General features: G+C 35.0%; 2 protein-coding genes across 5 annotated transcripts; both read right to left on the bottom strand.

Moving 5' to 3' along the window:
- Positions 1–1,362: 1,362 nt before the first annotated feature.
- Positions 1,363–12,552, bottom strand: LOC128555569 (serum paraoxonase/arylesterase 1-like). 4 transcript variants are annotated; one of them, XM_053538277.1, is made up of 12 exons: positions 12,431–12,538; positions 9,704–9,813; positions 9,385–9,447; positions 8,942–9,081; positions 8,022–8,092; positions 7,484–7,539; positions 6,972–7,122; positions 4,840–4,960; positions 4,339–4,539; positions 3,479–3,560; positions 3,000–3,128; positions 1,363–1,971 (listed from the first exon to the last, which is right to left on the bottom strand). In XM_053538277.1, exons 4-12 carry the CDS (start codon positions 9,004–9,006, stop codon positions 1,795–1,797), a joined length of 1,053 nt encoding a protein of 350 aa, XP_053394252.1. In that variant the 5' UTR covers positions 9,007–9,081; positions 9,385–9,447; positions 9,704–9,813; positions 12,431–12,538; the 3' UTR covers positions 1,363–1,794. The 4 variants fall into 4 exon arrangements, with proteins under 4 accessions (XP_053394252.1, XP_053394251.1, XP_053394253.1 ...); XM_053538276.1 differs by lacking the exon at positions 9,704–9,813 and having other exon boundaries at positions 12,431–12,552; XM_053538278.1 differs by lacking the exons at positions 9,385–9,447; positions 9,704–9,813 and having other exon boundaries at positions 12,431–12,552.
- A 2,735-nt stretch (positions 12,553–15,287) lies between these two features.
- Positions 15,288–23,503, bottom strand: LOC128555567 (serum paraoxonase/arylesterase 2-like). The gene is made up of 9 exons (XM_053538273.1): positions 23,100–23,503; positions 22,694–22,764; positions 22,024–22,079; positions 21,603–21,756; positions 20,946–21,066; positions 19,883–20,083; positions 18,136–18,217; positions 16,665–16,793; positions 15,288–16,282 (listed from the first exon to the last, which is right to left on the bottom strand). Exons 1-9 carry the CDS (start codon positions 23,165–23,167, stop codon positions 16,106–16,108), a joined length of 1,059 nt encoding a protein of 352 aa, XP_053394248.1. The 5' UTR covers positions 23,168–23,503; the 3' UTR covers positions 15,288–16,105.
- Positions 23,504–24,232: the final 729 nt, after the last annotated feature.

Raw genomic sequence — 24,232 nt, 5'->3', positions numbered from 1 at the left:
CATTCCGAAATCTTTGTTCGGATAACTTCTCTCACTGTTTTCAATGGATTTGGTCCAACGTACATAAATGTATCACTATGACGTGAACTTGCACATATTGGCAGGACATGAATGTACCATGCCTAGAATCAGAGTTATTTTACAGAATTCGGCACATTGTCCAATACTAATATAACTCTTCCCACAGTTTTCAAGAGATCTAGCCCAGCCTATCAGAAATGTATTATTATGGAGTAAACTTGCGCCTATCGCCAGAATGTGAATGTATCATGCCCGATATAGAGTTATGACCCTTTTAAATTTTAGAGTGATGTAGATATTAATATTGTCCAAATAACTCCCCTTGCAGTGTCCCAGACCTACAGAAAAATATCACTATGAATTGAAGCTGTGCATATTGTCAGGTCATGTATGTATCATACATAGTTAAGGAGTTATGGCCCTTTGAAAATAACAAAAACATTGCTACACAAAAACTCCCGAAACCACTTTCAACCTGGTGAAAACATCAGAACTGCATAACTTTTAAATGATGCCCAAGTGTGATTAACATCCATCAAGCAGTTCATGAGAAGAAGTTGTTTATTTGTATTTTCATGTTTAGCCCTTAAAGGGGCCATGTGCCCCCGTTTGAACAAAATTGGGAGAGGATCCTATAATGATGCTACAGACAAAGTTTGATGAAAATCCATCAAGCCGTTCATGAAAAGAAATCGCTTAAAGTTCTTTCTATTTTTAGTTTAGTGGCCCCAAAAAGGGGCCAAGTGCCTCCATTTGATTGGAGAGGACTTTAAAATGATGCTACAAGCCAAGTTTGAAGAAAATCCATCAAGCAATTGTGTCAAGGTATTTTCATGTCAAACCCTTTCGGCCCCTAAAAGGGGCCAAATTTGAACAAAATTAAGACAGAACCTCATAAGAATCTAATGAAGATCCATTAAACGCTTCATGAGAAGAAGCCATGTAAAGATGTTTTCTATTTATAGCTCTAGCGGCCCCTAAAAGGGCCCAAGTAACCCCGTTTGAACAAATTTGGAGAGGACTTTATAACAATTCTACAGACCAAATCTGACGACGCTACAGCAAGCGGTTCATTCGAAGAAGTTATTTAAAGGTGTTTTTTCTATTTCTAGCGCTGGTAGTCCCTAAAGGGGCAAAGATGAACCATTTGGACAAACTTGATGGAAGTCCATGACAGGATGCTACTGATCAAATTTGGTGTAATTCTGACCAGTAGTGTCAGAAAATAAGATGTTTAAGTTAAACTGTTGACGCAGAACGCAGGGCGATGCACGAAGAACGCTGACCCATCCACCAATACTAATAGCTAACCCGGAACAAAGTTCCAAATATGGATGAATGTTTAAATTTCTGTTACATTTTAATAGCATGGATATCTTCATGTTTTACAGATATTTATATGCTTACGTATCTTTATTATGTAGAGACATTTTGGAAACAATTTACGATTATGTTTTTAACTGAAATTCTTTAACAGTAAAAGTAAAACTTATAAAAAAGAAACTCACTTTTTAAAACAGTGAAATACGTCGATGTAACACGTTTGAAAATAATCTTCCAAAATGACTTAATAAAGTAATAAGATTTAATACATATACAACACACACATGTTACATTCAAGTAGTCCGAATGACAACACACACAGTATTTTGTCACCTGTTTCAAATACATTAAATTTGGAACCAATAGTAAGAGGTTTCTATGATGGAGTGTCAGCTTCCAAAATTTTAAATTTCAGCTAGATTATAACTGAATATAACTTCAGGCAGAGATCTAGTTCGGTGTTAAGTAATTTACATCACAAACAACTGCTTGTTTTAAGACAGTTCCAATGACTAATTTCCCGGCGGCGTAAGTGGCTACTGACGATCCAGCGCAGTTTGTTCCGTCATCTTGATAAATAACTTCCATCTCTGAAACAGCGTTATCTTGCATCTTGACTCGGACCACCTGGATACATACAGATTAAAATGAATGTTTTCCTAACAGTAGATAGATACATGTATTTTTAACACACAGGGTTTGAATAGAAAGTATCGTATAGTTCGTGCGTTCATGCATATAGTCGCATACTCGGATTTAATTCATAGGCGTAGGAGCAGGGAGAGGGGGGTGGGGGGGGGAGGGGCTGCTGTCCCCACCAAAGCTAGGATAGGGGGGGGCCAAACTATAGTTTGGCTCCTCCAATATTTTGAAAAAGAGATGTAACTTGCAGTCTAATATAACATTTATATAGTATCATATAATTCTTTTCAACATGGTTTCTGATTTGCATATGGCCTTTCCTTGCATTCTGACTTGTCTCTTTCCGTAAGGTGAGTATTGAAACCTTATATGTTTGATTATATTTTATAAAAAAAGATTTATATACTATCGAGCGCATCACTACAGAGCGTCTGCAAAAACAATGCATGTATTTAGCCTGTTTACGCATGTAAACTTTATGTATTTACGTTCTTCATTGTCTATTAAAGGGAAATAATATTTCCACAATTAGACCAGTGCAGCGCTAGATCTAGCTATTTGAGTGTATATCCAGGGCTTCAACCGAAGACTGTCAAAAAATGGCACGCTTGATTAGAACAATACATATTTTGACCAATTAAATTACATTGCAGACAGTTCAGCACGTAGTCGTATGCCTATCATCAGAACAACTCAATGATTGCTAAAAAACAGAGGCTTGAGGGGGAATACGGCCCAATTGGCCCTTGGACAAGGCTTTGTCATGAATGCACCATGGATGCCTTGCCAGCCCCCGTCCCCCCTGTCAAAAAGGTTTGGCCCCCACAAAGTCAAACTCGCTCCTACGCCAATGTAATTCCTTTTTGTTGCCACAGCATAAATATCCAAGTGGACCACACACAGGTTTCAGAGCATTTGCCTCAATGGTACTAATTATAGTTTTGTCAAATTTTACGACGGTCGAAATAAAAGTAATGACTGCGTAAGCTTAGAGCTAAAATCTGGACACTTACCTGACTGGGATGTAAAGAACCGTAGAACATGTCAACGAGTCTCCATGTGACTGGATGACACCCAATCCAGAGATCACCAGTATCCGGGTCAACTTCGATGTTGTCAATGCCAGTTCCTGTGTTCATGCTCTGTAATGAAAATGGATGCAATGACTATGGATTAATAAATCTGGTTAGATATTAAGTCGACTGTCGTCCATGAATGCTGTATCATCACGTTTTATTAGAATGCCTTTATTTTTAGCGTATAGTAAAGCTACGCTATTACATGTACACATTTCTTCTATTTTCAGAAGCATTTACATCGTTCAAATGCCTTTGGCAAATATGAATACAATTTATATAATATTTCATTTACAATATGATTCTGAATCAAACTGATCTGTCGTTATTACAGTACGACCTTGAAAAATCTTAACTGAAACGGTCTTTACATTGCAACTGCATGTTAACTGTAACAATATTGAATGTTACTTTACCCATATTTCAACAAGGCTGTTTGATGAATCTCTTTTAAAACCTCTTATTGTCTTTGTTCCCCATTCTGCGACATATACTACCCTTGAAAGAAATAGGCGAAGTTGAACAAGAAAATAGAAGATTCGTACATCTGTATCAACAGTAATGAAGTTATTTTCAAATTTCAGCTTGCTGACTATAGCAGTCGTGAAGTTTGATTCAGATTTCAGTCTCAGTTATTTTCTGAACCTTTGTGGCTTTGACGTCTACTACTAGTACCTCTAGTATCTGTAATGGCAATTAAACAGACTGACTTTTTTATTTGTATAGACTTTTACATAGCTATAGAAGGATGAGACTTTTGTGTGACTGCCTGACTGGCTGACAGGCGGACTGACGCGGGGTTAAACCATAAATTCCCTCGTTAGGGACTCATAAACATTTTCAAGGATAAGATACACAAAAATAGTATAACATAATTTATCCAGCTGCAACAAAACGTGATCCGATCTTAATATACCCATGAGATAACTACGACATCCCAGTGTGCGTTCGTTCTAAAACACACGTATGACTAACCTGTTCCATATAGGACTGTTTAGTCATAGGTCACTAGAATTTTTGGATAATCGTACGGAACCGTATAAATAGCTATTACTTTAGATCAATTTCTGATGAATTCTTTGAGAGAATTTCATATTAGACAGACCCTTCTTAAACTGTATTTGTTTTATGTACGCTATGTGAAATAATGACCGTACTAATAAGCCCATGATAAAATCGTGGAATCTGAAACACAAATTTATGAGTATTATTTCTCTTTCTTTATGCCAAGACTCACTGAAGGTTTGTCATTCCTTACCCAAACATATCAATTTACTTTTTATCTGGCGAGATGTTAATTCCATTAGGTATGTAGTATCCCGAGGCAACTTCTCGTGCTTTATGACCATCGTAGTAAAAAACTCCACCAAATTTCAAACCACTTAGCATCTCCCAATTGTACCACATGAAATTGCGGAAATGAATGGATTTTGTGATGTAGAACTTATCATTTCCGACGGCAACCAAGTCATTCATACTGTCGGTAAAATAACTACATTATTTATAATAAAATGTGATTGATAATTTCTATTTGAAAAAAACATATACATATAGAAGGTATTTTGATCTTACATATAAACCGAAAATATATTTAATGTATTTTTCATAATATTTCAACAATCTTCCCCTTATCAAAATCCAGATACCTTTCATTGATGAATTTCAACAATCAGATATAACGTTAAGCTAATATATATCATTTAAAAATTTAGAAGACTGTGAAAAATGCATTGCTATTCATTGTAATTACTAATTATTATAAAGGAGAAAGTCCTACAGTTCAAACTTCGGGTCTGTTATTGTCCGTATGTATTTCAAAGTCAAAGATTTGAGAACCTCAAACACTTCTATTCGATCTTCTGGCTTTGGGTGACATATCACATACAGAAATAGCTGATCTGTAATATGATCAATTAATTAATGTTAACTATAAAATAATATGAATAGTGTTCACACATTTTAAGCTATAATACGTTACATTTAACAGAAAGTAATAAATGAAATATATATATACTAATATAATAAAGTTTTTGTTGGGGTTAACGTCGCACTGACACAAGCAAAGGTCATATGTCGACTTTCCAGCTTTGAGGGTGGAGGAAGACCCCAGGTGCTCCTCCGTGCATTATATCATCACGGGTGGGCACATTGGTAGAACCACCGACCTCCCCTAAGCCAGCTGGATGGCTTCCTCACATGAAGAATTCAATGCCCTGAATGAGGCTCGAACCCATATAGGTGAGGGGCAAGTGGTTTGAAGTCAGCGACCTCGCATGCATTAAAACTATTAATACGAGGGGTGTTCAATAAATACCCGGAAAAGTGCTCTCATTTCTTTATTTCTAGTCTCATTTTGCTAAAATTTGAAAATATGACGGATATGAACATACTGAATGTAAATACCTAAATTACAGATTTCAGAACATGCACAATATTTATTTGTCGTCTCCTAGGCAACGCAATCACCTCAAAAGCGGCCCAACGTCATTATGATGCTGTCATATCACACTCAATTAATCAATACTACTTGTGATTACCATTGATTCAATGTTTATCACCATTAAATGCATTTTACACCTTCCTAAGAATAAATAAATACTGTTCATACGATATTCCTGTCGTATTGAAAAAAATGGACAATGAACTGATGCCCTATCAAGGAACTCTTTAATTTGTTAAATGTGACTGAACGTTATTTTTCATGTCTGTAACACAAGTCGTCAGCAATATTGTCCTGGCCACTTTTAAACGTCACGTCCCACTAACAGAATTTTGTTTTCATCAGGGCATTGTCCCTTAAACTTTTTCAGCATAGCATTTGTCTTTTTCCTTGATTTTCGATTCAAAACACAGAACGTTATCTCACATCTCCGTTCAACACTGATTTTCAAGCGACGACCAACTCAATATGCCTGCCAAATATTTTAATATTATTATACCTCACTTTTGTCTACAATGATAAAATCCCATTACCCATAAAAGAGATATTATGACTATCAAACACATTTTCAAACATTTTGCCACGTGACCGAGCGAAAGTGACTGTCAGGTCATGTGACCGCACTGATATTTTGAATGTCATATAAGGGCAAATAACTGCTTCAATGTTTTCAGCCAAATCATGAAATGATTGCCTCCCTTGTACACATATAGTAGTGACGTCACTGTTTAATGTGTAAACAGACGATTCAGACAAAAGTTAAAACAGTTGAATTAAATGAATTAAAAACTTTTTTTAAACTTTTTTATGAACTTAATTTTGTTCGGTATAATAAAATAAATATCATATGGCAGCGTGTAAGACATTGATATTGTCAACCCTCGAAACAGAATGTCACCACTCGGCTTTCGCCTCGGGTGACATTCTGCCCTCGGGTTGACAATATCAATGTCACACACGTTGCCATATGATATTTATATAATGTCACATTTATAATTTGACGTTACTGGCGTAACGCTTACATTTCATATCAATATTCACCCAGTTTAAGAAAAGGTATTCTTATGAAAAATAGGTAAGTGGCAAGTAATGTTTTAGCGCATGTAAAATAGAAAAAGAGACAAAATTGGGCCGGATGACGTCACATGACGTTGCCATGGGGACTCGCATTTACTTATTATTTATCCAAAAACAATCTAATTATGACAAATCAACTCAGTATTCCCTAGTCTACATTTTATAGCATTTTCATTTATTTTTGATGATACATGAAGAATTGAGAGCACTTTTCCGGGTATTTATTGAACGCCCCTCGTACAGTCACAAAAGAATACATCACACAAGTATCAGAATTAAATTCTACGTCTGAACGTACACATGATCGTCATGGTCACTGGCAGTTTTTAAAAAAAAAATCTACTTCAGGCTGAAAAAGGATTAAGCTATATCTACCAAGAGAAAAACTAAACCTGTATCTGGATCCCGCCATTTTGTAATTCCATGAGGCCCCGAAAGAAAATCTGATCTCGCAGGAACATTTGTCATATTTAATGTTATCAACTTATCATTGTTCAGGTCCAACGCCTTGATTTGTCCTGGCGGTCCGAAAAACGTCAAACCCTGTATATTCATTCAGACTATTATTAAAGGTGAACAAAAAGTTTAAACTCATGCTATGGGTTCAAATCTTCTCAGTGATCAAGTTACATCATGTGAGAAAACTAGTTAGCACATACTTAAAAGATCGGTAGTTTTACAAAGCTGCCGGTCGCTGTTCGAAAGGAGTGCCTACGTAGTCACTTCTTACAGATCTGGGAAGTCCCCCCATTCTACTTAAGTCATTAATACAAGCTACCTCATAACAAGTAATATAAATCTATTCGTAAAGAAAGACATTCAACGGTTAACTGAAATTATGAATAAACTTTTCTGTCAGGCAGTTCTGTATCACCTCCGTGAAACACGTGCAAAATATAATTACCGTCGACATCAAAACAATACCGTTTCCAATATGTGTAGCATCCTCAGCCCCGCCCTCTGAAAATGCAAAACGTAGAAAGGTAAAATGTTGAAAATCATTGATGTAATTCAAACGATATCTCTAGACTTTTTAAAATGTCTTTTGATTGCTACTTTTATATGTAAATCTGTACAGCTGATGGTACATCACATATTTATTATTTACACATTACACATTACATATAAAAGTTTGTGTGATTTACTTTTAGAGGTATACTAGACACAAATTTCATATTTGAAAATAATGAACAATTACTAAACATAAAAATATGTGAAAAATATATTAACAAGTTTTTGTGTATTAATTCATACTTTAATAGTAAAGTTAAATACATTTGTTAATGAATTTCTATATTCGAAGTAAATATCTACAGATAAAATATTCAGGGAAAAATGGGCATGGAATTCTTTAAGATATAAAAAAAATCTTTTTTAAGATTTGTTATTAGATATCCGAAATACTTCATTAATTATTTCGGTTCTACACACGTTTTTCTTACTCTGTATAACAGTTTTACAGGCGCCTGGTTTGATGTTAAACACCTGGTCCTTGTTCCAGTCCAGCCAATCTCTGAAATATACTTAGAATGCTACACAAGTAACTTGTTAGTGTGTCTGTGTGACAGAAGCAACGCACTACCATAAATCTGACACGTAATTCTATTACATAGGTGTAGGAGCAGGGGGAGTAGGAGATGGCGCGCCCCTACCAACTTTGTGTGTTGGCTCTAATATACGCTTTGGCTACCTCAACCTTTGGACAAAGAACAACTGATTTTGCACAGAAATAAAGGGAAATGGCCAATTTTTGAGAGCATTTAGATGTAAGGAGTTCATGCAGTGTCTATTGTCAGTAATGGGAAGAACGTTTTTCTATCTTTTCTGGTTGTCAAAAATCTTCTGGGCCAGTATATGGTACGTTGACCCCTCTGCCTATCCCCCCTCCGCCCTACCTTTTTGGCCACTCCAACTTTGAAAATCGCCCCTAAGCATGTTAGTGTAATATAATACAAACAGTTACGGGATTTCCAGTCAAATGTATACCTATCCATTTTTATCTCTAATAAAAATTGTTGAATATTGCATTCTTTTCAAAATTCTGATGGTAATGTCTACATTCTCGGACGAAATTTTGTAGAAACATCAATAAAAGGAGTACCTAATATATATCCTTCCGGGGTATTTGAAAGTGATAAAATCAATTAATGTGTATGATAGTCAGTTCACCGACATAGGCTAAGAATATTTCTGAGACCCCAAGGTCAGTCTGGTGCATCTGCTAACTTCAAATACATTCCAAACAAATCAAACTTGACCTAACGATCGATAACTGTACATAATTACTTTCAAATATATATGAAATTACTAACTAAGACTGTTTCTTATTCTTACAAAATTAAGAGTAGTAAAATATACTTACCTGTAATTAAGAAAATATTTTAAGCCAAATCCAAACAGAGCGATTGTCACAACTTGAGAGAACATGTTGAGGAAAGTTTTCTGATACTTTTTTCACCACTAACGTCACCTTTCTCATAGCTTTTCAGATTTACACTGAAACTGAATACATACTTCTGTTGAACATACCACAGCTGTCTATATATATATACACTGTATGTATCTTAGATTTTATGTTGTTTGATCATGAACATTATCTTTAAGGATAAGTGATACAGAGGATATATGTTTGTTTCAAAGACCTTGCATAGAGTGAAAATCAGATGAGTGACACAGCCACGAGTGAAAAATTAAAGTTTAGTGTTCACAAATGGAAGATATTTCGAAATATCGTCCATGCAAAACATACAAATTTACTTAAATCTCATGTATTTTGCATGGTTTTATTGAATCATATCAGTTTACCTGCACAACGCCAAGGGCATTTGGCAACGTCATACACAAAATCATGACGTCATAATTTTAATGCTGGAAAAAACGAAAAATAACATAATTCTTTGAGATTTTTAAATTTCATTAACCATATTGTACATTGAAACGCATAGCTTTATACTCAAGAGCAAACATTATCTACCATAAACCGGACTTAATTAAAAGTTCCATTACTGTCCCGACAAAGTTTAAGTAAAATAATGAAAAGATCAGGACATTCTTAAAACATCTACATGTATTCCTCATGTGTGAATAATTCGTTTTTGTGAAATTTACGGTTCAACATACGTACATTAAGGCACTTTAAAATCTCTTTTGGTTATCTTTCATTACTATCTTATTGGTAGATCGCCGGATTTTAAGGAGAATTTAAATTTCCATCGTCATTTGTTGAAAGTCTACCTATTTTCCATAAATAAAAGTACCTTGGTAATTCATGCTTTCTCAGAATGTTTTAGACATCGGTTATATTTGACGAGTAGCAAATAAGCACAATACGTGGCTTTGTCATTGTATTTGTCCTTCGTTTTATATTGCCAAGAACATGAAGTACCTCAGAGAGTGCAACAATATGTTAAGATATCAATTAAGTAACATTCTGATGGGACTTTATCATATTTTGCATTTATTCGTTAATAAGTTCATTTGATAAAAAATAGCCAAAACAAATTCTAAACAAGATCTACATTTCCGTTATCAAAATTATAACGTTTAGTAATGGTGGCAAGTCCACATGTTGCTTAGTAATATTACATATTTTTATTATGCATTCTAATATGCCTTTGTCGACGTCAATGTTTTTGTTGCGATCAAGAAAGAGCGCTTATATATATTATCTACTATTTTAGATTAAGGGCATATTAGAATCGAAATAATTCATAGCAAGACCGTGTTTTAACACTATTTATACACTCGGGCGGTAATACGTCATACAAATAATTGACTTGAAGTCAGCGACCTTAACCACTAGGCCAAGTAGGCCCCTAATTATTGAAGACTATTTACTTATTTGTTTTATTATAAATGTAACGGACTGAATATTTATGTAGAAATCGTAACAGCTGGATTCGAATCCCGGCCCGCGCCGGATGTCCTTAAAAAGCATGAACCTACAAAAAGACCCGATGATTAAAATTTATTATGATTTAGCCTAATGTCAATATTAAAGCTACAGTCACACATACGGATATGTCCGTGCGTTGAGGTACGGTGCGGATGGGGATTGGTCTCTGTGTGTTTGGGTGGGGCGGGGGGGGGGGGGGAAAGGGTAGGGCACGGATACGTACGGAGCAGTACGTCTTAGTACGGGAAAAATGGTGAGAAACGGGGAACAAAAAGATACAGACGCGAATAAGTACGGATAGGTACGGCGTACTACGTTGAACTACGTTTTACTGCGCCTGGCAACTTGCCCAGCGCGTGGACGGGTCTGCGGTGAACTACGTTGAACTACGCTTAAATACGGGCAGCCTCGGATAACTACGTTCAGCTACGGATCAATACGCATGACTACGTTCGTATTAAGGTTTAGTAACGGGTCGGTAAGTTTCATATAAATAGGCCATGTGTAGCCAGCGTTTTCATTACGATTATCTTTGACATCATGTCAAACTACGGCAAGGTACGTTTCAGTACGGATAACTATGTTTAGTACGTTTAACTATGGATGAATAAGTTTCAACCAAGTTGGACTAAAGTCACGCTCAAATGGCTACGGATCGCTCAAACTTTTGTGCATGTTCAAAAGTTGGAGAAACTTGCAAGTTTGGGATAAGTCTTGAATACGTTTTGACCAAGTGCTGGTACGGATTGATACGGATTACTACTTTGAGGTACGGCTCAGGTACGGGTCGATACGGATTACTACGTTTCCATCCGTGGCTAGACGTAGCTATCCGCGCCGTATGTGTGACTAGGGTATCAAGGAAAAGAAAAATATTTAAACAGTCGAGTTAATTAAAAAATACAATGAAATCCTAATGCATCGCCCGAGCTCCCAGCCCCCGAGATACGCGTACAAGACCATGTGTAAGACATTTTCCCGCTTAATCACTGTGACAGTAGTACAGATATTATGTCATTGGTCGTAACACTTTAGAACCGAACATAACAAGTGTTCTGAAATGACCGTAATTGAAGATACCAATAAATTCTATTGTCACAAAAAAGATAAAATTGGACTTTGCCCGTGCGCGATCAAATAAAATTAAGTAACTGGATGTGAATGGACTTGACAAACTAGATTCCTCGAGATAAAAATCGATCTATGACGCATCTATATAGACGTTCAGAATCATTTACAAAAACTTGTTTTACTCCAAGTATATATTTACAATCAACAAAATATCATGTTTGTAGGCCTACCGTAAAGTTGAAAATTACAGATATTCTGTTACCTGTTAAAATGGTTTCTTAAAATTTGTAAATTTTGTTTATTCAAGTAAATCGAGTACAAATACATTGAATATGGTAATGTTAATGCACTTTTAAGTGCATCCTATATAATTGGCAAGTGCTAATAGTAATTATCTAACTTTGTGCTGTAAATTTTAGTAAGTTTTAACTTTCAACGATTTATAGTCAATAGTCAGGAACTATGTATTTTCTATTATTTTCTCTGGCTATACACACCATTCCCCCCCCCCCCACCACCAAACGGCTCCAAAATCTCTCTGTGAAAATAAGTAAAACTGAAAGAAATAGCCGGAAACTGCAACAAACGAAAAAGCCACAAGTTATGTGTCAAAATCTAGGACATGAATTTAATACCCGTCAAATTCAAGTTCAATCATACTTTCTATGACAATAAGCATGCATTTATTCGATCTCCTATTAAATGATAACAACCGATAAGGTAGTGATTGCTGCTGTTTGACCAATAGCACACCTTTCACCCATCCCAACCTATACCAAAATTACCATCCTATATTTTGACCTATTTGAAGGCTAAGGGATAACGGTTACTATTATGATAATCAAAAGCATAAATATTATTGCCTAATGACTTAAAATACATTACCCAATACTGTTATAATGTAGAGAAATGTTATTAAATTATATTGTGAGTTTATTCATCCATCAGTCATGCATGTAAATCCGATATTCATCACCATCCGTCCCCCGTTAAATGGCGAATTCTACATAAAGGGAAACAACTATGAAACAAAAATATTGTATCATAACCATCCCAAGCAATATAACAGGTTTTTATTAAATCTGAATAAAAATCGCTGTTCAAGAAAATAAGTGGTTAGAGAATACGTAATATTGATCATCTTCCTTTTTCATAGACATTTAAACAAGCACCTGCACGATGAACCGTGGTAAATTACATAATAAACCACATGAAGATCTTGATTGTTTTCATTCTTACATGTTCGTCGAATTCGTTTGATAAAAATAATGCTGGACTTCCTTTATCCAAGTTGTAATGAACCGGACATGCGGCAATTCTGACGTCATAATTGAAGTCAAAATGCTCTCTTACCGGTCAGCACGCCAACCAATGTTTAGCGCAGAATATTCATACCTTGGCTATTGGCAATCAAACTCAAGCAAACTTAGAAAAAGTATTATTCATCAAGCTGATAATGTGATTACAGAAAAACAGAAGTTTGATACGTTTCAACAGTATTTCATTTAATTCGAATTAAATGATCCATCTTTTGTCAGTAGAACCAGAAACCACTAAAATTAGATAATGCTGATAAAATAGGCATTGGTGGACAGGAGTAGCCGTTAACATGACCTATTTTGCCTGCAGTGACTTTAAAATGAAAAAAAAAAAAAAAAAAAAACTGCTGCGGAAAAACTGAACATGTCCTCTGAAAAGGATAAAATATGCACTTCGTTAATTTCGAGATTCTTACTCAAAATTTCGTGATTTATAAATAGAAATTTCCACTTAATTAACCCAAACTTTCGTGTTTTGCAAATTATGTTTCGTGTAGATTTTATCCTTTGTTTTGTTCGACTGTCTGTGTGTTCGTATCAGCTCCTACTGCACCAGTTGACAACTTTGGTCCAATGGCCAGACTCCATGACATATCTGACTTGATACTTCTCTCCCATGGATTACATAACGTCAAGGAGACTGGCCATTGGACTTTACTATAAACATAGCGGACAGTGTTTTACCAAGAAACTTACATTTCGCATTTAAGCACTACTTGCTTATTAAATGTAATTTTCGCAGTTTTACTTAATACATTTCTAAATAAAGTCAACATATTGTATCGCAAATTGTGTTGTGTATGGATGTGTGGGAATTTAGCCAGAGCAACGAAACAGCCAGAGTAGCCAGAAACCAACCCTAACCCTAACCCTAACCATGGGTACTCCGGCTACTCTGGCTGCTCTGGCTAAGTTCATGCAAATTGTACATGGAGCTGTTTAATTTTTATTGAATTTTCATTTGTTATTGTTCTTCTTGTATGTAATATACCAAACTCAAGAGATTTGTTAAGCAATGAACAGTGTAACTTTGATTTATCAATTTAACTTGTATACTCGTCTATTAAGGTCAAATTAATTCTTATACTGTCTGGTGATGTAGAAGAAAATTCCGGACCAGATAGTACAGAATGCCTCACAATTTTCCATTTAAATATACGCAGTATTCGAAATAAAATGAAATACGTTAAGGACACATTTTCAGACTTTAGCAACAGTATTGTATGTTTCGCAGAAACTCATTTATCTTTTGATGTAGATGACGATACTTTAAACATTGATGGTTTTGATACGGTTTTTGGTAAAGACAAAAGTGCACACTCCGGCGGGCTTTTAATGTATATTTCATCTTCACTTCGGCCAAAGCGATTACTAGAATTGGAAAGTTTCTTACCTGAATCAATGTGGATACATGTCAAAGACCACAGGAAATCCTATTTAATTTGCACGCTATACAAACTATCAAATTCACTTGTTGATTTCTGGGATAGAATTAATACTTGTCTAGAAAAAGCGGCCGAAATAAATAGTAACATTATAATGGTAGGAGATGTAAATGGAACTACAAAAAGGCGAATTTTTAGTTATTTAATAATCTTATAAGACATACTGACTGGTCTTTTTAAATCAAGGTAGCTTAGATAGCGCGGCTGATTCTTTTGTTGAAATATACATAGTAACAGTCCGTCCCAATGAAAACAATGGAATTCTTCTGAAATTCGAAAAACTTCACAACAACGTCCACGTGATCAACAGAATTTCAGAAACCTATAGCAATAAAACCAGAGGAATAACACCGTACACTGCTGTACACATTCCAAGGTGTCCCTTGGTTTTGGAAAAATCTGTCATACAAAGACAGGCATGTAAGACCTGTACTCGAGTTTTCGGTGTTTCCACCGATGCTGGACAAACCGTTTTACCCGGATGTAAGAGTACTCTAGAAAATATACTGTAAACAAAGGCATTTTTTCTGTCACTTATGACGTAATTTTTCAAATAATGTTTTTTAGGAAATAACATTTATATTCATTTATTGATATTTGCAGTAAGTTTGTAAAGAATCTTTCTTTCAAATTTCAAGGATAATTTGTAGAATAACGAGTTGTAGGTGCGAACGGGATCATCTTGCGCGCGGGTGACTATTTATGCGGTACCTCAGCATAGCCACATTGCCTCCTACACAGTGGTCCTTCAGCCGGAAAGTCCGGTTTGCACATTCATCCGTACAATTGTTACAATATCAGCTGTAAGATATTTTTACCGAAATTCTTCTTTGAACTTCTTATTATCAGGACTTTATTACTGCGATAATCGACGAAACAAAACGTAAATATTAGTTTTACTTTGATTTCAGAAGAAATCGTGAGATAAAAGTATCGTTCTCTAAATCATCAGATTTTGCAGGTAAAATAATACATTGATATATTCACGATGTATTTATTTTTTCTTGATAATATATTACTTACAAAACGAGATGATGAACTTCCACTAAATAAAGTAATACTTTCAATCAGCTTCTCCACAGTAACAACATCTGCAGGTTAGCCTCTCTCAATACAAAGTACACAGACCCTCGTTATAAAATAAAACTATATCTGGCTCATCACAATGCCCATTTTGACAAACTGTTTCACTTTGTCACGAAAACCTATCCTAAATCAGAGGCTTTTTCTGATCAAAAGTATTACTTTGACCATAGTTCATACCGTAGTTGCGAGACAAAGGCGTCCACCCTAACTTTGTAGAGAGCTGGTCTGAATTCCAGAATAGATTTAATTTAATGTTTCTTAGGCCATATCTAAAGGAAGCTTTTCGGTTGATTTTTTTATGCATGAACATTCGAAACATTCTACTAATCATTTTCGGTCAAATTTAAGAAATGTTAATAATATCCCATATAGCATCATCAGCCAGTCATATTTCAACGAGATCGAACTGCTTTAGGTTAACATGAACAACATGTACAGTTCATTCATCCCATCAATGTTGTTACACAGAGTTTGCATCGTATTTTATTTGTAAATTAGAATACCTGATACATCTAATCATAGCAAAATAATTCATACATCTTCAACATAATTATATAACGTACTCGACTTAGTCCGTAACTATGAACTAGTTCTAAATCTTAGATTCAGGTTTACAAATTCATACTTAAAATTGCTTTTATAAGATCTATAATCTAATGAGTTGCGCATGCGTGCAGGAAGTCTCTGCAAATACAACAGACACAAGCACTTTAGTTTGGTGTTAAATATTTAACATCGCAAACAACGGTTTGTTCTCTAACTGTTCCAACAATCATTTTCCCGGCGGCATAGGTAGCTGCAGTTGATCCGGCACAATTTGTTCCGTCGTCTTGGTAAATGATTTCGATTTCCGACACTGCATTATCTTGCATCTTTACTCGAACCACCTAAATACATACAAACATAAAAATGTTTGATGTTTGTCTACAAACAGTAGATGCGAACAGAAATCTTGCTTTATTTTGAAAAGAAAATAAGGAGTACTGTCACAGTTTTAAACAGCTGATGTCCCTTTTGTTAGAATGCATTTCGTTAGAGGTGCATTAGTCAGCACAAAGTGAAATAAACTTTTAAAAAGCCAAATATAACCCAGTATGACAGTAAAGACATTTACATCATGACAATAAAATGAGCTATAAAATGTTTCTCTGATGAAATTTACCTGGTCCACACCACCTTCCCTCCCCTCTCCCCCTCCCCTCCCACCAAACACAATGTAATGAGATGTTTTAAAGTAATTTTAAATTTTTTCATAGCCTAAACAATTACCTGTCCTGGAGGAAGACTGCCGAAGAATGGGTCAATGATTTTCCATGTTATGGGATGGCTGCCAATCCAGAGATCTCCAGTATCAGGGTCAACCTCAATGTTGTCAATACCAGTTCCTGTGTATGTGCTCTGTAACGAAAAAAATACGATTCGTATTAATTTATTACCTACCTGCAACTTTTGTCTTTCTGAAGTCATATCTTAGTACTGAATGGTTAGTTTGTATTAATATTTAGTGTGGATTGTTGTAATTACTCATGTCTATTTCTCTGCAACTGCTTTCTGAGGTGAAGTAGGTAAGCCAAGATTTATTGCCCTTTCAGTCGAGGTATTTACCCGTTTGATTAACCGGAAATGACGGCGTAACGGGATTAATCTGGAAATCCTTTCCCTGATAGCCATTTTACGGGTAAAATAAATGTTGCGGGGATATGTTATATCCTGTGTATCAAGTGTCAAACAGTTAGCGGTTAAACAGTAAGTGTTATTGTCCTTGCGGTTAGTTTTGATCAGATGTAGGTTTTGATGGAACATTTCAGAATAATAATATGAAATAAAGCAGCAATTTAATCCAATTGATTATTTTCAAACTGGAAATATTAGGCACACGAACCTACAGATTTTATTTGGCCACATGAAAATAGGCAAATCTACAACCATAAAGAAAGTCATTGAAATCTGCCTTATGGAATTTCTTCACTAAAATGTAACCAAAAGAGCTCACTGTGGAAATTGTCCGGAGTACCAATATTTTCATATCGGTCTGACAAAAGAAAACAAAACAACAACAACAAAACAACAACAACAACAACAACAAAAAAACAACAACAAGTAAACAACAACAACAAAAACAAGTAAACGAGGCTATTTTTCATTTGCCGAACATTCGTATAGTATATTCTGAAGTTTCGAAAAATCGTGGTTTAATCAGATTCTACGAGGTAGTAAAAATTGATCCGAATGTGCACAACTACCTGAACTAAAAAAACTTACATCCTCCTGCAGCTATATCTTGGTAATGGTTAGTCACATCGAGTTGATATTGGGTACGAGTAGTATTAATATTTGTAATAAATTAGAGGATGGTTTCCAGCAAATCTGATGAGACTATATACACCTACACCGGAGTTACTTCTCTTTAATTAATTTAAAAATTTAATTTCCGGCATGTCTCTTCAGTGCTAAATCTAGCTTATTTCATCGCATAGTTTTATTTACCAGCAAATTCACCCAAGCAGATTTATTCGCACTTCTCCTGTTTATCTAACTGTTATAAAAGGACATGCCCGCTGTATACACCATTCCGATATTTATGGTCAAATCAGCAGTGGCATTAGCTTTTTAAACTGATTAGGACCGGGCATTGCAAGAATACCAATATGTAAGGATTTTCATATAAGATGATATAGTATTTGCATTGATGCGTATCTAAACTGCAAAAAGATAAAAAAAAAATTAATAAATACCGTACCCAGATTTCGGCAAGGTTGTTTGACGAGTCTCTCCGGAAACCTCTTAATGTCTTTGTTCCCCATTCTGCGACATACACAACCCTAAAATAAAAATATATAATTAAATACAAAGATAAGGAAAACAAGAGCCTCGGTCGACATGGTCATCCCACCGCCAAAGAACTATGAAATACTAAATGGAGGTCATTCAAAAAGTAACAGAATAGTAATTGAAGCAAAGATGAGCTATAGTCTATGTACAGTGCGCTTTCTCTCAATGGCCTCTACCATTTTGTGAAGTTTTCAAGAAATCAATTAGATAGTTTTGGAGCTATTCACCCTAACAGTTTTATGCGTAAATCAAATAAAGGGAAATTATCTAAAAAAAAGTACTAAATTAGTTATAGAGTAACTGGTTTATTCACTGCAGTCTCTTTCAGTGGCCTACGTTCTTTAGGAGTTATGTTCCAAATAAATAAAATGTATCAAGACCATATAAAAAAGGGATAATTCCAAAGGTACAGAAGACAATACACTGCACTTTCTTATTTTGCCTGTACTGTCAAAGTGTAAAGTTTAAAGATTACCCTTTAATAGGTTTGGAGTTATGCCCTAAACAAAAGGGGTAGTAATGAATAATTAATAATAATAAATAAATACTAGAAACGGAAATCAATCAAAAGAAAGCACGGTGAAGCTATGATTCTTTAAACTTGCACAATCTCTCATTGGCCTCTGTCATTGGATGAAGTGTTAACACAATCACTCCAATAGTGTTATGCTCCTGGCCAACAAAAGTATGGATGTACGGACGGACCCCGGTCACTATTACCATATCCGCCTCACATGTCGGTGGGTCTATGAATGAAAGGCCTTGTATTGTTTTTGATATTTTATATGACTTTATTGCCTACAGATAATATTTTATCAAGGAGTTTGACGACGTTCAATCTCTAAAAATATTTGGCCCTCCGTCTACTGTAAGTTAAGGTAAGTCTTGAGCTTCGATTAGCTTGGTTAAATCATTATTTTTAAACTTTAGGATACACCAACAGGATTCGACGGATAAAATTGAAAAGATCATATGTTTGACTGTTTCGTTAAATGTTTTGAAAATAAAGACATTTAGTAAGTTTTCATATATGGTGTCTATTGGAAACTCACAATTTTGATGACATTTTCGCGAATTAAAAATGTTCTACTCTATAGACTTTTATGAACTTTCTCAGGGTCGTAAATAAACAGATTGTCTATATATGAGCCGTGCCATGAGAAAACCAACATAGTGGGTGTGCGACCAGCATGGATCCAGACCAGCCTGCGCATCCGCGCAGTCTGGTCAGGATCCATGCTGTTCGCTAACAGTTTCTCCAATTCCAGTAGGCTTTAAAAGCGAATAGCATGGAGCCTGACCAGACTGCGCGGATGCGCAGGCTGGTCTGGATCCATGCTGGTCGCAAACCCACTATGTTGGTTTTCTCATGGCACGGCTCATATTAATTCGTTTGCCAGTTTTCGTTTCCATATGCCGAGTCCATATTCTTGATAAATAACTTAATAACTTCCGGTTTATCAGACGTGTAGAACTACCTTAAATGAAATTAATATATTTCTGGTATATGTTACGAACGTTAACGTAAAAGAAACTGATATTTAGATCAAACTGTTACAATGTTACATTCTTTCGTATGTATTACATTTTTAGTGCTATATATTAACATCACAACATCACAAATAAGTTTACTACATTAGGAAGGATAAACTTACTTTTTGTCTGGTGAGATGTTGATTCCATTGGGCATATAGTAACCTGAAGCAACCTCTCGAGCCTTGTGACCATCATAATAAAATATCCCGCCAAACTTCATGCCACTGAACATCTCTAAGTTGTACCGATTGTACTCACGAAAACGGGCGAATTTTGTGATGTAGAACTTGTCTCTTCCAACGGCAACCATATCATTCATACTGTTGTTAAGCAATAAGTTTACATGCATTATATTGTCTGCATAACGAAGATACTCTGTGGCATTCCAGAATTGCCATTGTATATGCACATTACGAATATAATGTATTACACAACAAAATAAAAAAAAAGGAAAAGTCGAGATTGAAGCACATTTTTATAGGTTCACTTATATGTGCACTTTTTGCTAATTTGAAAAGACTGTTTTGTACTATAAGAGGACGATGTGTAAATGTGTATCTACAAAAAGTGTAACAAAAATATTTAGCAAAATGAATGAGTATTAGTGTCGGGTAAATGTTATTTATCATTTCGAAATTTCGAGATACTGTCTGCAGCAGTAAACGTAAACTGAAATGGGTACATTTTGTAGCTCTCTAGTAGCCCTAGAGACCTAGAGGCGTTCGATGTTACAAAAAAAATCACTACCCCTATTTTTACCATGTTTAATTTGGAAGGCCCTCGATTCAGTTTGAGCCCACATGGCAAGGATATAACATAACCTACACGAACGTATAGTTATGAGTCCGTTTCAGATCGGATACCTGGGTAGCTCTAGATTTTGACAAGACGCCATAGAAGTTCGAACTTAGAATATGTTACTATTTTCACCGTATCTGGAAGGGTTTCCACCTAGTTCCTGCCTCTACCACCGGACCATACTATACATGTAAGTGATATCCTGGCAAGATACTAAGTCGAAATTTCGTCTGACGTGAATTGAAATTTCGACTTACGTTACTTATTTAGTAACTCGAAATTTCTACTTAGTTTCTCGAAATTTTGAGTAAATAAACAAATATCACCTGGCACCCCTGCCTCTAAAACATTTTAAGAGTGTATAGATAACTTGAATCGACGTACAAATCAAACTTCGGGTCTGTTATTGTCCGTATGTATTTCAAGGTGAGAGGCTTGAGGACTTCAAATACTTCTATTCGATCTTCTGGCTTTGGGTGACATATCACATACAGAAACAGCTGGTCTGAAAAATCGAAAGACTAATTATCACCCCATGTCCAAATTAGAAACAAATGTTACTAAGGTAATGAGGGCCGGTGCGCCATGCTAACTGCAAAATGCTTGATGACAAAAAGTTAATGAAACTGCTATTTGCCAAATGCTGAATGTAAAAAAAATGACACTCAAACGGTAATCGTCAAATGATAAAATTAATGCTAATCGCCTTTTTAAGAAATGCTAAACAATAAATCCCAAAATACTAATTGCTAAGTGCTTATTAAAAACTGCTGAAAATATCAGTGTACGAATCCGTCCTTTAAATAATCATTGGCCTTTGTTACATAACTTTCTATAAAAGACTTTTTCTAAACATTATAACAGTTTCGGTCTAATGTTCTTATGATCGGTAGAACACGTAATTGTTTCAAGTCAGACTCGGCTTTTGCCTCGGGTGACATTCTGCCCTCGGGTTGACAATATCAATGTCAGACACGCTGCCATATGATATTTATATAATATCATATGTGTAATATCACGAGATAGAGATGAATACTGGACCTGTATCTGGATCCCGCCAAGTGGTGATTCCATGAGGCGCCGACAAGAAGTCTGTCCTTGATGGTACATTTGACATATTTAATGTCATCACCTTGTTTCCATTATTCAAGTCAACGGCTTTGATTTGTCCAGGCGGTCCAAAAAATTCAAAACCCTAAAAATAAAGTTGATTGCTAATAAATAATCAAAAAGACGAAATTGTGTATATTTTCAATATCATAAACACTTTGACAGTAATAAATTGACATCATTTAACACCTGTAACAATTGTTTATGTCTATGAACAGAAGGAAAAACAAAACAAAACAAAGCAATTTTAGTGAAAAATCTTTTCTTATAAGATTTCAAGCTACTTGTATTAGAAAGTTTCTTTATTGTGAATATTCCAATATTTTTATACACAATAACAATTATTTTTTACCGTTGACATCAAAACAATACCGTTTCCAATATGAGTAACATCTTCTGATCCACCGTCTGAAATAACAGTGATAGAACATAAGTACCAATCACCACATGTTTCCATTGATTCAATAGTTCAATATAAGATTTGAAACGTCATTATTTTACCATAAATGCAAGTCGCAGAATTAAGCATAATGATTTTGGTGGAGTTATCTATCCATAGAAAAAGGGTATGCTTTGTTTTCTGTTCATTGAATTTCGCAGAATTTGTTTCTGGTTTTCTATCAACATTCTTGCTTGTGTACTGAATAGATAGTTTCAACAAATCCATTTTAGTTAAAGAAATTTGTTATGAATTTTATCTAGAATTGCAAACGGACTTTTATATTGTAAAACTGGACAACCTCTGTATCAAACGTTTTCAAATGTTATTATTCGTGTGATGACAGCAGATAAATGTGGTAAGGTATAAAATATAAAAAAGGGAAATCGAAGCCATTGCATTCAAATTTATCTGAAATATTTTACAATAACAAAGGTAAAATAGCCTGCAAGAAAGAAGTTGCTCATAACAGTTAATAAAAAACGACAGGAAGTTATACGCAACTAGACTGGTTCAGAACATGGTGCAGAAAAAAATATTTATCAAAATATCTAATGGTTAAATACATGTTTGCCTACTATACCTTTTATGATAGTTTTGCAGGATCCAGGATTTATACTAAGCACTAGGTCTTTTTCCCAATCCAGCCAGTCTCTGTAATTGACATTTGTCCATATTTGCATTTAGTATTATGCCTTTCAATGTACATGTTTTTGTTTAGCTAAAACGTCGATGTCATGAAAAGATTACGAATCGTTGTCATTACCATTTTGGACCATTTTGGTAATATTGATAAGCATAACACAATCTTAATGCAGAAACTTGAATACAACTGAATACAGAACCACATTAGATGAAAAATGGCATTTATTCCACTACATTTTGTATGTTGAATCTATATGTGTATTAACATATTTTTCTCTTTTATTAAAAGAAATCTTATATACAATGTCAGACTTTTCACATTTGATCAAATACTGAAGACTTACCTGTAATTAAGAAAATAATTAAAACCAAATCCAAAAAGAGTAATAGTCACAATTGTAGACCACATCATTCAAAAGCTGCTAGTGAAAAATACACCCCTTTCAGTGACTAAACCTCACGGATTGAGCAACTAATCTCGTTTGTACACTACTGTCAATGTTGTAGATTTTGCACCGTTGCTTATCAATAGTCTTAAGACAGATAAAACAGCTACTGTTCGTCGATCTGACAGAATTATGTTTTATGAAATCTGAGTCTGATGTAATCGTCATCATTATTTTCTCATTCGGCATTACTTTTCATATATTCAGGACAAATAAAACCAGTTCGACTCGGGCTAGATCATCAGCAACTATGCTGTACAGTCATACCCTCATGGAAGGCATTTATGAACCCGCTGCTATGTCCACGAATCCGTATGTATTTATATCTTAACCCTTACCCTGCTAAATTTCTAAAATGGACCGGTCAATCATTCAATTTGGCCAGTGCCATTAAGTGTTAAAAGGGGTGATTACCAAAATGATATTGAATGAATGGCGAACAGTGCAGATCTTGATCAGACTGCACGGTTGTGCAGGCTGATCATGATCTACACTGATCGAAAAAGTAGAATCAGTCGTGTTCAGCGTGATAAGGGTTAAGAAAATTCGAGAAAGTTATTGTACTGAAAATGAAAACCATACAGTATGTAAGAAGCTTTTTTCTGATTAAAGGTACTGCTTCCAATATGTGTCTTTCTCGTAGATCTCTAGTAACCCTCCCTTTAGTAATTTTATATACACATACAATATTTGAAATATGTGTTGCACATTTGGACTAACATATTGTTTACAAAGTAGAATTTGATCCTGATTTTTAAAAATAAATTCTGAATGTATCTTGAAAATTAGCAAATAACAAAGTCCAGGGGTCGTGCGCTTGAGATTTTGCTAGACTTATTTAAAGTTTGGACATATGGATTTATCAATATTGGTGATATTTTTGGCGAAGTAGAATTATTATACAATGTAGATTTTAATGAAACGTTTCGCATTTGTAAATAAGCACACTGTCTGTTTATAAAATTTATAATTTCTAGTGCTAATTTCTTAAAACATATGCCTATAATTTAAAAGATCTGCAAACAAGCGGA

This window comes from Mercenaria mercenaria, chromosome 3, assembly GCF_021730395.1.
Source record: "Mercenaria mercenaria strain notata chromosome 3, MADL_Memer_1, whole genome shotgun sequence".
NCBI lineage: Eukaryota > Metazoa > Mollusca > Bivalvia > Venerida > Veneridae > Mercenaria > Mercenaria mercenaria.
The sequence above is the reverse complement of the archived record's forward strand: the minus strand, read 5'-3'. Positions and strand labels throughout refer to the sequence as shown.